The sequence below is a fragment of the Eleutherodactylus coqui genome, chromosome 10, assembly GCF_035609145.1.
Source record: "Eleutherodactylus coqui strain aEleCoq1 chromosome 10, aEleCoq1.hap1, whole genome shotgun sequence".
Classification (NCBI taxonomy): Eukaryota; Metazoa; Chordata; class Amphibia; order Anura; family Eleutherodactylidae; genus Eleutherodactylus; species Eleutherodactylus coqui.
In genome coordinates, this window is record NC_089846.1 from 138,261,257 (window position 1) to 138,281,021 (window position 19,765).

The 19,765-nt window shown below is 49.9% G+C and overlaps 1 protein-coding gene across 1 annotated transcript; it reads right to left on the reverse strand.

The window, feature by feature from the left end:
* Window positions 1-2,931: 2,931 nt before the first annotated feature.
* MED29 (mediator complex subunit 29) lies at window positions 2,932-19,630 on the reverse strand. The gene is made up of 4 exons (XM_066581914.1): window positions 19,355-19,630; window positions 17,580-17,638; window positions 5,151-5,235; window positions 2,932-3,527 (listed from the first exon to the last, which is right to left on the reverse strand). The coding sequence occupies exons 1-4, from the start codon at window positions 19,544-19,546 to the stop codon at window positions 3,297-3,299; spliced, it is 567 nt and encodes a 188-aa protein (XP_066438011.1). The 5' UTR covers window positions 19,547-19,630; the 3' UTR covers window positions 2,932-3,296.
* Window positions 19,631-19,765: the final 135 nt, after the last annotated feature.

Below are 19,765 nucleotides of genomic sequence, written 5' to 3' on the forward strand. Positions count from 1 at the left end.
GAGCTGGACCAAAGAGGGAAGGCCAGGTAATGGAGAGAGGTCTGGATGCTGACGGCAGTTGGTTGTGCATCTCCTTATAATGCAACTTTAAGATTACGTCCCGAGGGAGATCTTCGTTTATGGGGCTGAGCCGCACCCGATGGATTCTGTCAGTCTGCAGGGAATCTTGGTCCAAGTTAGTAGAGATAAGAGATTAGGCGCCATTTCTGTTATGGCCCCCCGGAAGGCCCGTCTGCGTATTATAGTTGGTTTTTAACTGATTTTGCACAGTAAAAAGTTTCATAAGAAAAAACTATTACATAGATCATTTATTTATCGGTCACTGCTTTACAAACCCATGAGGATTTTCACAGACGGATAAGGGCTTTTTCTAGAAATGAGCTGCCGTTTTCATAGGTGCCATGTTTTTATTCAGTTTTAAGGGTGCAGGATGCCCCCCCCCCCCCCAAACAAAAAGCAAAACGGCCAGTCTGGTATTGGTTTCTTTTTCGGGCACCTGCGTGGTACAAATGACCTGTTAACACTATTCTGCGGGGTCAGTAGGATTACAGTAAGCCCAATAAAAACACTTTACAGTAAACAATATACTATTTGTATTGCTGCGGCTCAGGAGCCCTAACAGTATTTTTTCCTCCATAAAGTACAGTAAAAAAATAGCCCGGTAGCCAGAAAAATCAGGATGCTGTTAAAAACCTATAAAAAAGGTATTACAGCCAAGAACCATTATATTTGCAGGCTTTCAGAGCTCAGGGGCGCCATCGTCAGGCGGATAAACAACAAGGCCAACACTTCCGGTAAATGCCATTCCATCCAGACATTGGAAGTGGACCGATCATCAGGATAAGGCGGAGCGACAGAACTAAGGACTGTGTATAAGGAAACTGATCTGCAGGTTATGAGGAGCCCAGGTAACGGGTCACAGGCCCGGGGGGGGGGGGGGGGGGTTCGGCAGAGTCCTAGCGACGGCAGGAAAGTCCTTATTAAATTCCGAAATGTTTCCTGTTTCATTTCCTCCGTTTGTCTCATTTCTCTGGGGTTTATCATCGCCATCACTTTTCCATCTACCTGATAAAGGAGCCTTCGAGCTCGGAGCGAATTCTTCCGTTTAGCCAATCCAAACTTCTGTCCTAGAAGAGTATTTAACCCCGCGATGAGCTTACTGCTGTAGGAGCCGGACGAGGACTTAGGAAAATAGATTTTTTCCCATAAGGCAGATAAGGAAAAAAAAAATCCTGTTTTTTGGGGTGCACTGCGTGGGGCGAGCCTTTACATATCTGCACACGGGGTTTTTTTTTCCATTACAAGAAACATTCAAACAGGAAAAAAAAAGAGCCTTCGCCTTTTACTTGTTTTCTATTAACAGTTTATTAAATGATATTTTTAACATTTTTTAGCCCCACAAGGGGACTCGTACAAGTGATCATTTCATTGCTGGCATCATACACTATTCTACTTGTGCAGTGAAGTGTATTAAAGGGGGTCTTCCAAAAATGAACTATCTTCAGTGGATCCTCAGGCCCGCCGTCAGGGCAGCTGAGCCAACCGGCCGCCCGCATTGTGGTCGGAGACGGAAGTGTGACAGAAGGCATCGCCCCACTAAAATTAACGGCAGCAATGCCTTCTATTACACTTTCGTCTCTGTCTCCATAACAAATGTCCGGCTCAGGTACACAGCAGTGGGCCAGAGGATCAGCGGGGATCCCGAGCAGCTGGACCCCCACAAATCAACTATTGATGGTATATCCTGAGGATAGGTCATCAATAATAAATCCCCGGAAAACCCCTTTAAGCCTGTAACAGCGTACCTTAGAACCGGTCTCAGGGTCTATTGAGCCTCAGTATATGACAGACCTAGAGGCCTCTCCTAGGCCTCTGGCAGTCATAGTAACTCATCTGCAGCCCACTCCCTTCCCTGTGGGGGTAATGGGAGATGGATAGAACCTTTGTAGTCATTTCCCTCCTAATTGCAGTTACTATTGACCACAGCATTTAAGGGGTTAAAAAAACAAAAACAAAACACCGAGCAGAGGTCTCCGACCCTGGACATCAGTCATTAGACAGCTGAGCATCTGCTCATCAGCGGTTCTCTTGGGCTGGTGTCTATGTATACAGATCTGTTTTGCTGCTGGAAGCAAGCAGCGCCATACATTACTCAGTGGCCCAAGTTGGTATGACAGACCGAGTCCCTTTGAAGTGAATGGTACTCTGCGAGCAATACCAACCTGGGCCACAGCACAACGTACAGAGCTATCCACTTTCAGCATCAAAATAGCTCTGCATACTTAAAGGGGTTGTCCCGCGCCGAAACGGGTTTTTTTTTTTTTCAATAGCCCCCCCGTTCGGCGCGAGACAACCCCGATGCAGGGGTTTAAAAAAAAAAAAAAAATGGATAGTACTTACCCAAATCCCCGCGCTCCGGTGACTTCTTACTTACCTTGCGAAGATGGTCGCCGGGATCTTCACCCACGGTGGACCGCAGGTCTTCTCTCATGGTGCACTGTGGGCTCTGTGCGGTCCATTGCCGATTCCAGCCTCCTGATTGGCTGGAATCGGCACACGTGACGGGGCGGAGCTACGAGGAGCAACTCTCCGGCACGAGCGGCCCCATTCAGAAGGGAGAAGACCGGACTGCGCAAGCGCGTCTAATCGGGCGATTAGACGCTGAAATTAGACGGCACCATGGAGACGAGGACGCTAGCAACGGAGCAGGTAAGTGAATAACTTCTGTATGGCTCATAATTAATGCACGATGTACATTACAAAGTGCATTAATATGGCCATACAGAAGTGTATAACCCCACTTGCTTTCGCGGGACAACCCCTTTAAGACACTAGCGCAAGGGAATAGCTGACCGCTAAGGGTCCCGGATAGTAGACCACCACCAACATTCTATTGATGAGCTATCCTTAGAATAGATCAATAGCTACAAGTGGGACCACCCCTTTAATGAGGAACTAAAAGCATGTATAAACCTACAAAACTAAATTTGTTTGCTAAACCATCTTGTCCGACAGCCTTTGTACATGTTGATTCCTTCCTGTCCACCCGACATCTGGAAGAAGTCTTAAGTTATGGAGGTGAGTTCCTCTGCGAAGGTGGGTGTCCTCAGGAGTGAGCGCTGTGATCATCAAGGTATTCAGTAAGAGACGGCCATTGGTAGCGCGTATACAAACAAAGCAGAGGAAGTCTTGTCACTGGTCGCACCTTAGGAGTTTATCATCGTGAGCATGGCGGATGCCAGCCCAAGGATCCCAGCAGTGTGCCTGCAATGCCTTGAGAGAGTTGTGGTCGAGGGTCACAAGGCGCCCTGCGTGGTTGGCGTCTTCAACATGATCTTTTTGGAACACTCCAGCAGAGCGTTATGTATGTCCTTGGCACAAGAGATCTGAGACTTGATCATGCTGAGATACTGGGTGTAGGGCAGGCTCTCGGTCTGCACGGCATCTGGTTTGGTAGCTGTAGGCACTAGTGTGGGGGAGTGCTTGGCACTGTCGTAGCTCTGAGAGAGGCACTCGTAGGCGAGGCGCTAAGGGAGGGTAAGAGAGAGAGGTCAGCACACAGTAGGAGCTCTTCCCAAATTCCTGAAATCCTAATCTACTGATCATTCTCACACCCCCAACTTCCGGAGCTCACGACCCACTCCTATGACTCTGCTACCGCTGCGACACCTCCCTTCCCCAGCCAATGCGATTGACAAAGAATCTGAAGCATGTCCTGCAGATCCCAGCATGTAGTATGAGCTCCGGCTGTAAGCAGCCGGGACTGATGGGATAAACGTGGAGCGGCACCACCGGCTCCGGTTTCATGCACTTACATTCCGGTGATTCCTCAGTAATCCGCAGCCATAAATTCACTTCACGAAAACCAGAATATTACGCAAAGAAATCTTAAATCAAATGTATCAAGTTTAACAATTAAGGAAAGTGATGCAAGTCTCTAACGCACTTTGGGCCAATTTATCAAGCCACTTGCACCAGTTTCCTGGTCTTTGGTGCGGCCATATTTATGATAAAGTTTGATTGTTTTTGATTTTCCGTTGATGCCAGTTTTCAAAAAAGTTGGCAAGAAGGGTGGGGCTTCCTGTGGATCAGCAGATTGACATCACTGCCTAAATCACAGTGCAGACCCACGCCGGCTCATTGCTGGAACTTGATAATTAATGTGACACACCTTATTCTAACGTACTTAAGTTTAAGACCGACTTATGAAATATCCGTTGTGGTAAACCTCCCTTTAAGAGTTTGGATTTCACATGGGAACCCTTTAAAAATTATGTACACCAAACAGACATGAAAACCCTGTAGAATACGAGGAGGCTGGTCTGGTGGGCACTGCCAAGCTTAGCTGAGCTTTGCCATTTCCACAGCTACTGGATTCCACTGGCGGTACAGAAACAGCGGAGCGGTAGGGGCCAATGGAGAAAATAGGAGCAGGTCTCAGAGGAGGAACCGGCAACTATCAAACCTTTATGGCCTATCCTGTGGATATGTCATAAAAGTCTGAGATGGGAAAACCCTCTTAAGAACTCCACTTGCTGTCAGTAGTCGTCATTGTTTAGCTCTAGAAGTTGAACACTTTGTGTCTTACATGCATCATGATTGTTGCAGTATATCAGAACTCCTTCTCTTCTCCCCAGCTTTGCACTCGTGTGAGCTGAACCGATTTTCAGTATCTCATTGTAAATAATGAAAGTCTGTTCACTGACAGCAAGCACAGATTTTAGGAATTGTAATTGACACACAAGTATAGAGTAAGCTCCCGCCCCTTATTCGCAGCCAGCACTAGGGGGAGGCGGGATGGGGCGGTACTTAGCTCTCCCCCCCATTCCCATTGCAATCAGCCAGAAGAGAGGAGGTGAGCCGGGGGGGGGGGGGGGGGGGGGCGACGGCACTGCGGCCTCGGCGTATATATGCCAGGGCCCATGTCGGCTGAACGGGTGCACAAACGTTAGATTTGTGCGACAATTCATTAGCTTTTACTGCTCAGATCATAGCGTATATCGGCCGTCCGTGAAAACGGCGGCCAATATACGCTCGTAGGAACAAAGCCGTACCAGCCTGTTTAGTGGACATGATTGCAGCCAACAGCTGGCATTAATAGAATATATACAAAATGTTCAAATACTAGACAACACGAGTGTGGTACATACCAGGCACAGCTCCAGCTGGTCACACAGGGCATAGAACTCCTCCAGACTCTTATCAAACCTCTGAACACTGCCGTCACCAATCTTCCTGCAAGATAGAAGAGGCCGCTAGTCAGTACTGTACAGGCGCTATACGGACCATCACCAGCACAGTCTGCAGTACCCTAATCATATAAGCCAAGCAAGCTCTGGCCTTTGGAGAAAAACCTCTTGTATTGTTAAAAGCTGGGGCAAACAAAGCTTGAACCGGCGTCCTGGGGGCTTCCCAGAATATATAGGGGATTGCTTAAGGCCCATGTACACTGAAAAATCATTGCTCAAAATATGCTCAAACAGCAGTTTAAGTGACAGTTTTGAGCGATCACTTTGCATAAACTCTTAAGTAGCTAGTTAGCTACTTAAGAGTTTATTAGCGTGTAAATGAAGGCTCCTCCTGTATGCAGAGGACAGCAGATGCGCTGTTATCTGCAAACAGCTGCTTTGTTCTTGGAGCTGTCAGTGGTATCCTGCTGAGAACTCCGAGCGGGATACCAGCTAAAAGAATACTGGTCTTATCAGCTGGTATCTGATAAGGCTCATCGCTGACTTTAAGCTTGCTTGAAGTCAGCGATAAACGAATACTGCACGAAAAGTGCACATTTAGACACAACGATTATTGCTCAAAAGATGACTTTTGAGCGATAATCGTGTCTAAATGGGCCTTTATACACCAAATCCAGAATGTATTATCTGGAAACCTCAGCTGGAGTAATCCACATATAATGCACAGCAACCAGCAGGAGACCAAGTGTGAGTTTTGCAGTAGATGCCCAGGTAGATCTTAACGGATTACTTAAGGGAAACTTTTTATAGTTTCTCCAGGGTGCAGTTGGCATACGGAGCATACTGGGGTATATAGTGTACCTACCGATCCCCTCATTGAGGAGAGTGGCACAGTGTGTGCTTCCCCCATTATTCCACGTGACCCCTGATCATCGTTGGGACGGTGAAACGTCCGACAGTCATCCCGTGTAAAAGGGCCTTAAGAAGGTGCTGAATGATATTTTGGCCGGTGTATGTGTTCAAGCTGCAATTCGTTCAGCGATTGTGAATTGCTCTGTGTAAAGGCAGTCGTTCATCTGCTTCAGCCACCAATTTGAGCTATTAATCAGAGGATTGCTGCACGATGTAAAGCTACTCTAACGACTCTCGCTTGCCTGAGTGAACGAGCCAGCGACATCATCACTAGTTTCGCCATGCAGCCCGTTTAGACGGGCAGATCATTGCTGGGAATCGTACTTCTCGCTCAGCGCTTCACATTCCTATGTGAAACAATGAAGATCGGTGTTTGAATACGAGAAGCCAACGAGTCGACTGAACAACCAACGAGGGGCGCGCGAGTCTTATTCGGTTGTTGGCTCGCGTTTAAACTGAACGGTTATCATTCACTTTAGTTCGTTTAACGATTTTTGGAACAATAATCGTTCCATCTAAATGCACCTTAAAGGGGTTCTCCTGCTTCCAGCTGTTTTCAGACATTGCACAGTGGCCTAGGTTGGTACTGCAGGCTGAATCCTATTGAAGTTAATAAGACTTAACCTGCAGTACCAACCTGAGCCACTGCGTAATGCATGGAGCTGTCTGATAATAGATAGATGTAGGGGGAACGCCTTTAAGATCTCTTACCTGCTACTTATTATGGTCACTGCTGTGCACATACTGGGAGAGAACCCTTGATAAGAGGGAACCCTGGAGATTTGTCTTAATGTTGCCTGTAGAGACTGCAAAACGTACAGAACACAATCTCTGTTATACAAGTTGTGTTCAAGTTCTAAAGCCCCTTTTACAGGAGGCGACTGTAGAGCCCGACAGCCGGTCTAGCATCTGTCCAGGTCTGGCCACCAATAGAGGCCATAATAGTGAACTCAGAGAGCGATCGGCCATTTATCGGTATTTTTTTATTTTTTATTAAATGCTCTTTAATAAAGTTTTCAAATGTTTAACTTAACCAACTCTAGCCCCCCCCCCCCACCACATTTTTCCTTTTTACGACGTCCCGCCACAATGTATATGATGTTCGTTAGCAAGTTGAGTAATGATGGATTCTTCCTTCTGCGCACAACTCTCCTTGAGGGTCCATTACACGAGTTCCTGATGGGGCGTACTTTGCGTCGCTCCTCTTCCCCCCTTTTGTTTTTCCCCCTCTTGTTGATATATAATAAAAGTTGCCCAATATGTTATATAATAACCAAGAATATAATCCCCCCCCAACGTGATATCTTACGTCCGCCCACCACCGTCACTAGTGTGGTCACACTATTAGCTTCTATTCACTAACTGCTGTTGACCGGAGCGTCAGCATGGCCATGAATGGTATGTCTCCACCCGTGAGCTGTAATATCCTATTAACGGCTCCTGAAACCAGCTCTGTGTAATTTCTACTTACTGACGACTACAAGGAAACTTTGTGCATGCGAGAACAACAGAAAGTTACACAGTTGTAGCCGACCAACCAGCGGGTCCTCATGTCTGCCCGATAGCACGGGGACAAAGTCCCTTCTCGGTCCGTGTAGGAAAGTCACTTGAAATCGCAGAATGACTCAAGAGATGGTAAACATATCAGGCGGCAGACACGCTATCTGCATGCTGACGAGTTCTGAAACTATGGGTGACTCACCTACCAGTCACAATGCTTTTCACCACCAGAATTCTAGAGTATTTCTACCTAAACCCAGAAAATCGCAAGTAGCAGCAGATTTTTCTGATTCCTCCTCTATTATACACGTTGGTTTTCCCGGACTTCTAGTTACGCATCACTAAGGGACACATTCTAGCCAGATCGGCCCTATAGAAGCCTAGTGGGCATCTACAGTAGCGGCTGGTTTCAGAACCAGATATAACGGAGGACCTGAGCAGAGGGTCTCAATGACTTAAAGGGGGTTTCTATGCAAACATTATTGATGACCTCTTCTCAGGAAAGGTCATCAAAAGTTGATCTGCTGGAGTCTGCGGCTGAGGACCCCACTGATCGGACACCCACGGTCAGCGCCACAATACATGGTTGCAGCGAAAGTAGTTGGCTAGGACCCGTGCAGCGGCCAGCACTTGTAATTGCAGGCGCAGCTCATGGATTTTAATGATAGCTGCGCCTGCAGTTACGAATGCTGGTCACTACACAGGAGTCGGAGCCAACTGCTTCCCCGTTGGGGTCCTGAGCGGCAGACCACAGACGATCAACTACTGAGGACCCATCCTGGGGATAGGTCGTCAAAAGCATTTGCATGGAAAATCCCCTTAAGGCCCTTTTACACGGCCTGATCATCAGTAGGAATGACTTTTTGCTCTGATCATTGGGCTGTGTGAATACGCTCATGATTAGCATCGGCCAATCAGCTCGTTCAGGCTGCAGTAAGAATCGTTGTCAGCAGCACATCTCTACCCCCTTGTGCACAGGGGATGGGATGCCAACAATAGTGAAAGACAAACAAATCTGTCGCTCGTCAGTGGTCCAATGGCAGGAATCGTGTAAAAGGGCCCTTCCATTTAGTAGTAACCTTTTGATTTTAGATGATAGTGACCTTACAGGTGAGGGCTGCACGGTAACGCACCAACGTCATACACAATGATGGTCAACTGAAAGTTCCTCTCGGAGAAAAAAAAAAAGTTGATCGTAAGCTTTGCAAAAAAAATAAATTTAAAAATAAGTAAAAATTTGAGCCCGAAGTTACGGAGAGTATTGCCAGTTCCCTTCAAAAAGTTGTACAACTTTCTAATATGCCCTGTATAACCGTTCCTCTCCATTTATAGACCCGGTGCTTGCTGTCAGTATACAGGAGGATTCTTGTTTACATCTAACCCCCCCCAACCCCATGTACAGTCAGAGCAATGCGGCCTCTATAGGCATTTCTACGCTCTCCATGCAAGAAACTGGTACTGGCGGCGGCACAGTGGTGAGTGGCGCTCTGCGGCAAGATGCAACACTTCAGCCAATGAAAAGCGTTGTGCTTCCCACAGGCGGGAGTAGATAAGCTGGCGGCGAGACCTGTGGGAAGCGGTTGACATTTATGTCAATTTTTACAATTGTAGCAAATAGTTTGTGATCTGCTGCCGAGGGGGTTGGGGGGGGGGGGGGGGGGTGTCAAAAAAAGTTTAAAAAAAAGCAATATATGAAATATAAATCATTTTCAGTATTATGTACTATTAAAAGAGTTTTACCAGAATTAGAAGTTATCCCCTGAGCACAGGAGACGGGGTCCAGAGCTCATCATCGGAGGATTCACCCCTGAGACCAAAGTCGGTCCCTCGTCCTCATCCCTCGTCCCGCAGCGCCGTCACCCTGAATGGAGTGGTGGCTGAGCCGGAGCTCTATTCATATCTACAGGGGGTAACAAATAGCCAAGTGGCGAGCGTTTGGGTATCTCTGGAAGCCCCACTGAAAGTGAATGGAGCGGCACCGCTCTTGACTGTTGCTCAGTCTGCTTCTCATTGCAAGGGTGTAGTAGGCCCTCAGTGAGGGGGCAGGGGGCACGATGGGAGCCCCCCACCGATCGGCACGTTATCCGCTGTGTATGGGAATATACTAACGGGTGGATTTATACTGCTGGGAAAAGAAAAAAAGTTTGGTACGTCTACTTTCAGTGTTTCAAGGGTTAAAAAGCAAAGATTGCTCCTCGGCTTTTCAGCTCTTGAGATCGTTATCTCGTGAGACAGGAAGGGGTTACAGGAAGAGGCGTAAATCATCACTTTCTTCAAGTGGCAGAAAACCTAGCGGCGGCATCCGAATCGGCTTCTTTCCGTGAAGCTGCAGCGGTCTTACACAAGAAGTGCCGCTACAAAGGTCGTTGGAAAGTCATCAGCGCCCCTCCGAGTTACAGATACATCAGGGGACAAAAGTGGCAACCAAGACCCTCGTTAGATGGAATCGCCCACGCCAAGATAACGACACCCACACAAAACACAACCCTGCCTGAAATAGACAGAAAGCGCATGGGCAGCTTGTGTTGTAGGTTGTACTTCCTATTCCAAGTCATAAAGGTAGAGAACAGAAGCGTAGCGGGAGGCGGAATCCCCGATGCTGCCCCCAAATCCACCGGGAGAACGTACTGCGGGTTGTTTGGGACAGTCTGTAGTCCGTCTGCGGAGTCGCAGAGACAGGCTGCCATAAAACGGGTGAGGGGACTGTCAGACGGAACGCCCAACACACAGGGGCGATGATCACTCCTGGCGATCTCTACTGGCCGCTTATCTCCATTCACTGTGAACAGGCAGTCGCTGAAAGATGATCAACCACCTGTTTACACGGAGCAAAAGTCGCCGACTAGTCGCTTAGTTTCAGTGTTCAGCGAGCCGGAATGCAGTGACCAACAACCGATTTCTCGCTCAGTAGCACGTTTACACCAGACAACTAGCGGTCAATAGATGACCCGTGTAAAAGTACCGCAAGTCAGACGATGACCCAACGTAGGGCGCTCACACCCTACATGTGAACTACATTCAGCGTATGTATCAGGGGAGCTCCGTGGAACATGCACCCTACGGCATACATACGGCTCGCTCACATCGGCGTCTCCGGCCACTAATTCCACTACATTGCAGGATGACGCAGCGCTGGATGGATGGATGGATGGATGGATGGACGCTGCGTGGATCCCATGTTCAGCTCCATCGTAAGACAAATTGCGTCGCTCCGTGGATTCCCGCTTTTGTAACAGAGCAGGAAAACAGAATCCCAACCAGTGAGGTGGAGGGCGCCTCCGGGTGGCTTTACACGGGACAACCGTTGTCTGACTAGTTGCTTGATAGCGGGGATGTAAGCGCCGGCTGTTAAACACGGCCACCAGCCGGGCGAGGAGAGAGAATTACAAAATAATCATAAATGCTGAGCTTTGGGGGAAAACAGAAAAAAAAGTCACCCCCCCCCCCCCCCCCCCACCTCAAAAAACAGCACAGAGGGAAGAAAAAAAGAAAGGTTTCCTCATTTGCCTTAAAGGGAACATCGGCCGCAGGCTTAGTCTGAGAAAGACAAAAACAAGAGAAATTACATCGGAACGTGAAGACCGCAAAACACAGCGATATCCCCAAGAAGGACCCCCCACCCCTCCCCCCAGGCTTATTATTGTCCTATTAGAGGGTATGGGGTGAAGCTGAAGGGTCCTCGGCTGGGAGGAGAGCGGCTCCAGAGTCATTACAATGCTCCCCCCCTGCGGAGGCCGTGCCCGGCCCCATGTGGCGGCTGATGGGTACAACACCTTGTGGTAAGAAGCCCGACTCACAGCCTTGTTTTCCAAACCCAGCGCCATTCTTGCCCATAAGCTACTTCAGTCTTCAAGAAGTATCAACAAGGACGGAACGGTTTCTGGAAGAAAGCAGCCATGTTTTTATCTACGTTCATACGACCCTTTAACCCCTCGGGAACAGAGTCCGCTCCACGCCTGACAACCACCATGATCAGAGCCAACTTCAATTGCAGCAGTTAACTCTTTAGACGCCACGGTCAAAGTTGACCATGTGTCTTACCAGCTGGATGGGTGACCCTCGCTGCCCCCTTTCCAGCGCTTACATAATCGTGGGGTGCTGATGGGCTAGCATGGAACCCCACAGCTGCCGAGCACAGATGCCCATTAAGGCCAGTGGCACACAACCGGATTTGCATTGTGGAATCCGCGGTCGGTGTTCATGTACCGGTCGTTACATACATGTAAAAGGGCTTTTTCACACACGATGACAGCGTGCTCTATTTCAGTGCGAATTCCGCACGGATGACTTCCATTGAAGTCTACAGAGGCTGTCCGACCTGCAGCCCATCCACAAGTGACATTGTGGATAGGTCGCGGTAAAATAGAAAAAAATCTGTACTGCGCATGTCTGACGGCGAGCCATCCGGACAATCTGCAATACAGAAAAGGACAGGTGTGCGCGGACGCCGGCCGGGCGCAGGGCCGCGTTTTGCTAAAGGCTCCTGCATGCAGATTCCGATACATTCGTGTGCCGCCGGCCTAAGTCCTGCTTGTAGCAGAGCCTAACAGGCAACACTGAAAATCACTATATGCTGCAACACGGAGGTACTGCAGTATATAATACAAGATCACGTTCCCTACGGGGAAAAGACAGAAATGTGGAAAAAGGTTTAACAACAATTTTATATTATACACATTTAAATTTAAAAACTCCTTTTCCTATTTTTCCCATTAAAAAGTGTAAATAATGGGGAAAAAAAAAAACAACACATATTTGGTAGAAACTAGAGATGAGCGAACGTACTCGGATAGGCACTACTCGTCCGAGTGATGTGCCTTATCCGAGTACCGCTGTACTCGTGCTGAAAGATTCGGGACGCGCTGCAGAGCGGGGAGCTGCAGGGGAGAGCGGGGAGGAACGGAGGGGAGATCTTTCTCTCCTTCTCTCCCGCCCGCTCTGCCCCGCTCCCCGCTGCGACTCACCTGTCAGCAGCGGAGCGCCCCGAATCTTTCAGGACGAGTACAGCGGTACTCGGATAAGGCACATTACTCGGACGAGTAGTGCCTATCCGAGTACGTTCGCTCATCTCTAGTAGAAACGCGTTCGTGTGAGTCCAAACTATTTTTTACACCAAAAAACAAAAAAAACCCAAAAGTACAGAATGCAGAACTGCAGGGGCTTTTCTGGTTACTCCTGTGCCTCAAAAAGATGAATGTATCTCAGAATAACGAGTCCCACAAAGACAAACAAACATTATGGGACCCGAATATGGCGACAGAGCAACATTTAACAAAAAAAAAAAAAAAGGTTCTTTACTTTTTTAAAAAGTAGTAAGACATAAAAACACAACAATCAATAATATGAGATTTGGGATCACTATAATCATACTGAGCGGCGGCAGAGAACCGGTCAGGACTGCGAATGCCAGAGAAAGGAAACCCCAAAAAGTCGCAGTTGCGTTTTTTTCATTTCACTGCATTCAAAGGTTTTTCAGTATATTACATTAAAAATAGTATAATTAAAAAGTGTAAGTCGTCCTGCAGAGAACGAGCCCTCGGGCCGCCCGCAGACTGCCGAGTCGGACCCCCGAACCGCGCCCCTACAGGGACCAGTGCGGCTCTCACCCGCTCCTGGTGTCTCCTCTCTGCACCGGCTGCCGGCCCGTTGGCGCCTGCACAGAGCGGAGCTGGCCCGTCACCACTGACATTTCTGTGCGGGCCTCTGTGAAACCCGCACAGATATAGAACACACCGCGATTTGTTTTTTCCGCGTATTTTTTCACGCAGACAAATCGCGGCCGTCTGCCCAGGATTGCGTTTTGCAATGCATTCCTATGCAGGCGGGCACAGGTGGAAATTCTGCGGGAAATCCCACCCGTGTGCAGGGGGCCATATACATCTATGTAGCTTGGAGAGGGGAAAAAAAGTGGGCTCCCGTCCACGGGCGTGTATGTAAAACGCTGTGCGTCTCCCCACAACGTGTTACCGATTTGTAAGCATGGTCTCTGCGGCGTAGACCGCGCCTGGCTGCGAGTGTACCGTGTACGGCGTACGGCACATTTATTTTACAATTCCCCACTATGTTTCAGAGCAGGAAGGCGCATCAGAACGGCGCCCATATACAGCGTGTTGTATACGAAGGGCTCACGCCGTGTGGTGCGCAGAGGAATAGAGCATGCTGGGATCTTTCTCCACACGCTCACCGGTGTATGATGCGGCCGTGTAATGTACGTGTAACACGCGGTGAAAACGCCGTCGTGGACATGAGCCCTTATGCCTCTTGGAAGGCAGGGTGAAAAACTAAATAAACAAAAAGGTAATAAGACTCTCTGGTCCCGAGGGACTTAAAACACTTTTAATCTGACATCCAAAAACTGAAGCACAATCTACATTACGGGGCGATCACCTACAAACCGCGATGAGCGCGCAGCTTTATCACGCGGTCCGTGTACTTGGCAGCAAAAAAATAATAATGCAATGAAGCTTTTCTTGCGGTCAGTTTTTGGCCCCGCATGTAATAAGGGCCCCGCGTGGGGTTGTAGGTCAGCCGGGTCACGTGTGTCTTTCTCATGAACTCACCATGAGATTAAGGAACAGTTCCCTCTATACGTGTGCGCTCCCTTCAGTGTCACATGATCACGTGTATGGTCAGTTTTAGTGAAGCCCCCCATTAGCCGGACTCTTCCTGTATTTGTCCCTTTAAAAGCAAGAAAACCCACCCAGCTACTTCCTGGCGGAGTTTACACGCTGCCTGCTCTCCCACTTCTTTACCCTGCAGCGCCATCTGGTGGAAGACATTAGGATACACATATTATAAGCAGCGGCCGTACAGAGCCATTACATTTGTTTGTTTTCTCGGGGATGAGTTGCATTTTAATGGCACCAGTTTGGGGTACACATGTATTATAGAACTTCATTACTTCTTGGGGGTGAGAGATCACTGCTGCAGCCAATGTCCTCCCCTAGCCCATGCTAACTATACATGATGTCACTGGGTCAGGACGCAGAGGTGACATCACAGGTTGTGTGAGGCGTCACTGTACAGAACAACGGGCGATCATCAGAGGGGTATATATTGACGAAAACTGCTGCGGGGGCCTCAGTAGTCCCTTAAGGACCGCTCCCCCTCCCATTTTCATTTTTTCGTGCCCACTTTCAAAATTTCAAAAAAGTGTTTTTTGCAGGACGAGGCGTATTTTTCAATAGTAATGTATAATATAACAAATTATGTTTGGAAAAAAAAATAAAACATTTCCTGCCGCCGGACTTTTATGGATGAAGCGATACCAAAATATGTTGTTGTTGGGGGGGGGGGGGGGGAGGGGCTTCTGCTTTTTGTAAAACTTTATTTAATTTAAAAAAAAAAACTTTTTAAACTGATTTTTACATTTTAGTCCCACGGGGGACAAGAACTTGCAATAGTCTGATCGCTCCTGCAGTATGATGTAAAACCATAGAATTACATTATACTGCAATCTATCACACCATGCCACAGGAATGGCTTTATAAGCAATCTATAATGGATGAAAGCCATGGCTGCCATGGCAACCGAACTGCACCCCACGATCTTATCGCAGGATGCAGCTCAGCACCCCCAAACTTCGATCGAGGCGCTTAAACGACAGTCAGAATTGACAACGGCATTTAAAGGGTTAAAAGCAGGGATCAGCGGGAGTGCCGACTGAAGCTTTGACCAGCGGACGTAAGCTGCAAGAAACAGCACCCAGGTTATGGGGTCACCATCCGTACAAACTGCGGACGCACAGGACGGACCTGTACGGCTGTCATTAGGGGGCTCATGACATCATACTGCGCCGGGCGGGACACGATTCTATCAAGCCAGTCCGCTCAGATTGTAGGACACTGTGCAGTTTTCTAGGCAGCTGAGGCCCTTTCAGAAGGCCGCCGGTTGCCTAGCAACCGCACAGCGTCCCGCGATCTTCTCGCAGGACACGGTACGGGACCCCTGAACGTCGGGTGCAGGCTGTTCTTACAGCAGCATTTAAGGTGTTAACAGTTCCGATGAGCGGCGCAGCTCATTGGAACTGGTGCTGCCGGGTACCAGCTGTAAGAACGGCCTGCACCCGACGCTGTATGGAGCGGGATCCACCCGCGATCCCCCCGCGATCCCCTCCGTACAACCATTTGTTTGGACATACGAACAAATACACTTGTGAACAGATTCCTGGAACGGAACAAGTAGGGGACATTCTGTATAGTAAAGGTATAAACGGGGTGCGGAGGGGAGGGCTTATATTCAGAAGCTAAACGCTAGTACAAGGGGGCGCGGCCTGGGGGGGGGTCAGAAGCAGCGGCGGGATATATTACTTTACTGAATGAGTAGCAGATGCCTGGAACAGATCACCGGCAGACGTGGCTGGAGGGTCAGCTGCTGGGGGGTAAGCCGCGATCTGCCCTGAGAGAGAAATAAAGAGGAAGGGCCCATGTACACGCAACAATTATCGCTCTAAATCACTCAAAGCCGTCTTTTAGCGATACTCGTGGCGTTTGGCTGCGCTGACGTCCCGCGGTGTTCGTTCTCCCGTCGCTCATCGTTGTCTCTCAGCGTCTGACGATCAGCGATCAGGGATTCACACAATTCAAGGTTTTCCCCAGATTCTGGCCTACAAGCTCTTGTCTTTGTGGAGCGGCTATAAGACGCCATAGTGGATGCCGCTGTCCAATCCCGATACAATAAAGGACTGGCTCCGCCTTGTTTTTTGAAGTGTTGCCCTTAAGGCCGGTTTCACGCAGGCAAGAAAATCATGTGATTTCTACACAGAGGGAGTGAAACGCAGCATTCTGGAGCCGTGGTCTCGGACGGGTCGCTTTACATCTGGGATGTTGTCACTCCTGCGACGTGGAGTGAAAAGAGAAAAACACGGAACGGTCTAACTTTTTGCGATATTGCCCATTGTATGTAACCGGGCTGGGGGCAGTACCGCCGGCCCCACTGAAAGCAATGGGAGAACTCTGTGATCCTCTGCAGCGGCTGGGGGGGGATCCCTGCTGGGATGGAGGGGTTCCCCATAGGGATGCGAGGCTGTTTTCACATGTAAAGGCCTTGCATCCGTGGGGCTTTCACAAGATGGAGAGTACGAGATCCGATATCGCCCTCGCCCGTGTGAAACTAGCCTAAAGGTGCTCTCCACAAAACACATTCATCACCTGCCCGCGGGACAAGCGATTGATCGTTGGGACCCAGCAATCGTGAGAAAGGTGCAGCCCAAGTTCCTTTAGTGAGTGGTGCGGCGATGTGTGCGGGTGGGATCGCTGCTCTACTTTCAAGAAGAAAAAAAATCCCCCCTCCGGGCCGCAGGGGGGGGGGGGGGGGGGGTCTATTACCTGCCGTTCTCTGCCAAGCCTCTGATCTGCCAGTTCCGGGTCCCATTTTTAGCCCAAAAGCCTGAGTAATCTTCAGACTACCCATTTCCTACTATTCCTGTTCTCTGATTCGGCAGGGCTACTCACATGATCAGTGCTGGCCAATCAGAAAGCAGTGCAGTGCGGGAATTAGGTAGTTAACAAAATCTTGTAGGCAACGTGCAGAGCTGAAAACAACTGCAGCGATATCCGCCCCCCCGCGGCAGACACAGGCGGATACACCGGGCTACCTCCATAGCCGGTGAGTGGAGCGGCGGTCACACCGATCTGTGCGCTGTCCTGGTGATCTCCGGCGGTCCCTGCAGTCCATCACTCATCTGTCCTGCAGACACGAGCCGAGGGGCGTTTGTAGGGGAACCCCTTAATGGCCCTTTTACACAACTGCTGTTTGCCCGAGCGAACGAGCTGGTGATGTCATCACCGCCATCCGTGTTTAAACGCCGCAGATAGTGGTGGCTGAAACTGAACGACGAACCAGAAGCGAGGGATCCCGGCCCTCATTGGCTCGTCCATCCACCGGACCGCTCACTTATGTTCGTATTAACGATTTTTCGGATGGTCATCCCTCCGTGTAAGCGCCCCTTAAGCCGCCGCCGCTGGCTGTGATACTCACTGTCCGTTATCGATATTGGTGTTTTGGGCCAAATTCAGAGCTGCGATTTTCATGAGATTCTGCAAAAAAGAGAAAATTAAAGAATGTAAAGCAGAAAACGTTAACGAGCTTTTCCTTAGAGGCCATCAGTGTTTGATCTATGAAGGTCCGTCCTCTGGGGATGCCATGGGGAGCACAAAGCAGGGCCGCCACGCTTAGACACATCCGCTCAACAGCAAGTCGAGGCGCCGCCAGCTATCAGTGATCCGCACGCGGTTACAGTGACTCGGCCGCAGGTGAGTACGGGAACCCTAAAAGGGGTCGTCTTCATGAGATGCCCCTTTAACTAAAGCATGTCAAACACGAGGCCCGCGGCCAAATCCAGCCCACCACCCCCTTTTTATACGGCCCGTCGGCTATGCATTACACCATGAAGGGGTTTATCCAGGCAGCGCCGCTGAGAAACACTAAGAGGAAGCGCTGCGCCGACCCATCTAGTGGCCGGCGCTCGTAACTGCAGGTGCAGCGCTCACTGACATCAATGGGACCCCGGCCTGCATTACAAGCGCAGCTCCTGTGGATTTCAGTGACCGCTGCGTCGGCCGCCACATGGGGGTCAGAGCAGCGCTTACAGTCCAACCCCGGCGGGCGCTGCCTGGATAACCCCTTTAAAGATATTCCCCTCCCCCGCCTGCAGCTCTGGTCCGCCAATGCAGTGTAGGGTCTGCGACTGCGGCCCTCTGAGCCGAGGCGAGAGATCAGCGGCCACAGACTCAGCAAAACCTACAATGGCGCACAAATACGCAGGTTTCTGGTGCATTCACTGCGTCACGTGGTGCCAATATGGATGCCGCCTCGTCAGGGGCGTAACTATAGGGGGTGCAGGGGATGCGGTTGCACCCGGGCCCAGGAGCCTTAGGGACCCATAAGGGCCTCTCTTCTCCATATAGGGAGCCCAGTACTATGAATAAAGCATTATAGTTGGGGGCCCTGTCACAGGTTTTACATCGGGGCCCAGGAGCTTCAAGTTACGCCTCTGCGCCTCGTTACAGTACGGTTATCACCGCGCAGCGTTGCCAGTGTCACATGACCAAGACAGCGCTTTCCGGAAGAACATAATGAAGGATCCCATTCAACGACTGCAAGCAGAGAGTACTGCGCACGGACAGCATCTAATCCGGGCCGGACGCGGCGAGATGGAACATGCTGCGCAAATGTATTAATGGCAATCCGCGTACTTCCCCCGACTCCGCGCACCGCGGATTATGCTGCAGATTTCTGCTCGTGCGAATGAGCCCCTAAGGACCGGTCACACAGGAGGCACGCGGGCGCACTGGATTAGTTTGGTTATTCAGACTGCGGGTTTGGGGGTTTTTTGCGCACTCACAGATGCCACACAGACATTAAAAACACAGACGCACCCAAACCGCGTGCGCAGTGAAAACAGGGCGCTGCTCAAGGGCCAAAATTGCGCCGGCCGGTGAGCCGCAGGCATCTACCATGAAACATGGCGCTCAGTAGGAGGCTGAAAACACAACCGCCAGGTCTGAAAAGCAGAGTGCGCTGAAGAGAAACTGTTGCCCATAGCAACCAATCAGGTGACTACTTTCAAGTCGCAATCTTCCAATCAGAATACTGCTTTCATCTTCAAGCTGGAGTTTGATTGGTTGCTATGGGCGGCACCAGGAGTTAGCCCCCACCCGTTAGCCATAGCAACCAATCAGGTTATAGTTATAAAGCAGGTGGAAAGGTAGAAGCCGCGATCCGATTGGCTGCTGAGAACGCCCCTTCGCTACCTGCAGGCTCTCCTTCAGCTGCGGGATCAGCATCCTGTATCTCTGCACTGGGTCGAAATCTTGTTGCTGCTGAGCGAGCCCAAGTTGTTGCTGCTGTTGCTGTTGGTTTCCTCCGGGACCGAGTTGGGGTCCTGGGGCCCCGCTGGCCCCTGGATTTTGAGGTCCCAGAGGCTGATTTAAGGGCGCCGCCATTACTGCAGCGGTTCCGTACAGTCACAATGCGGCGGCTGATAAGTCGCTCTCCTTCCCGTCACTCAAACTACTTGGCCATCTGCGCCTTACGTCACAAGCTCATTTGAATAGCTCCTCCCTTCCGCTGGTCCACAATAGTGAACGCAGGCCTCCCGAAACTACATATTCCGTCATGCCTTGCGCGCGGGGCCTTCAGGGGCTGGCTGTGGTATTGGCCTG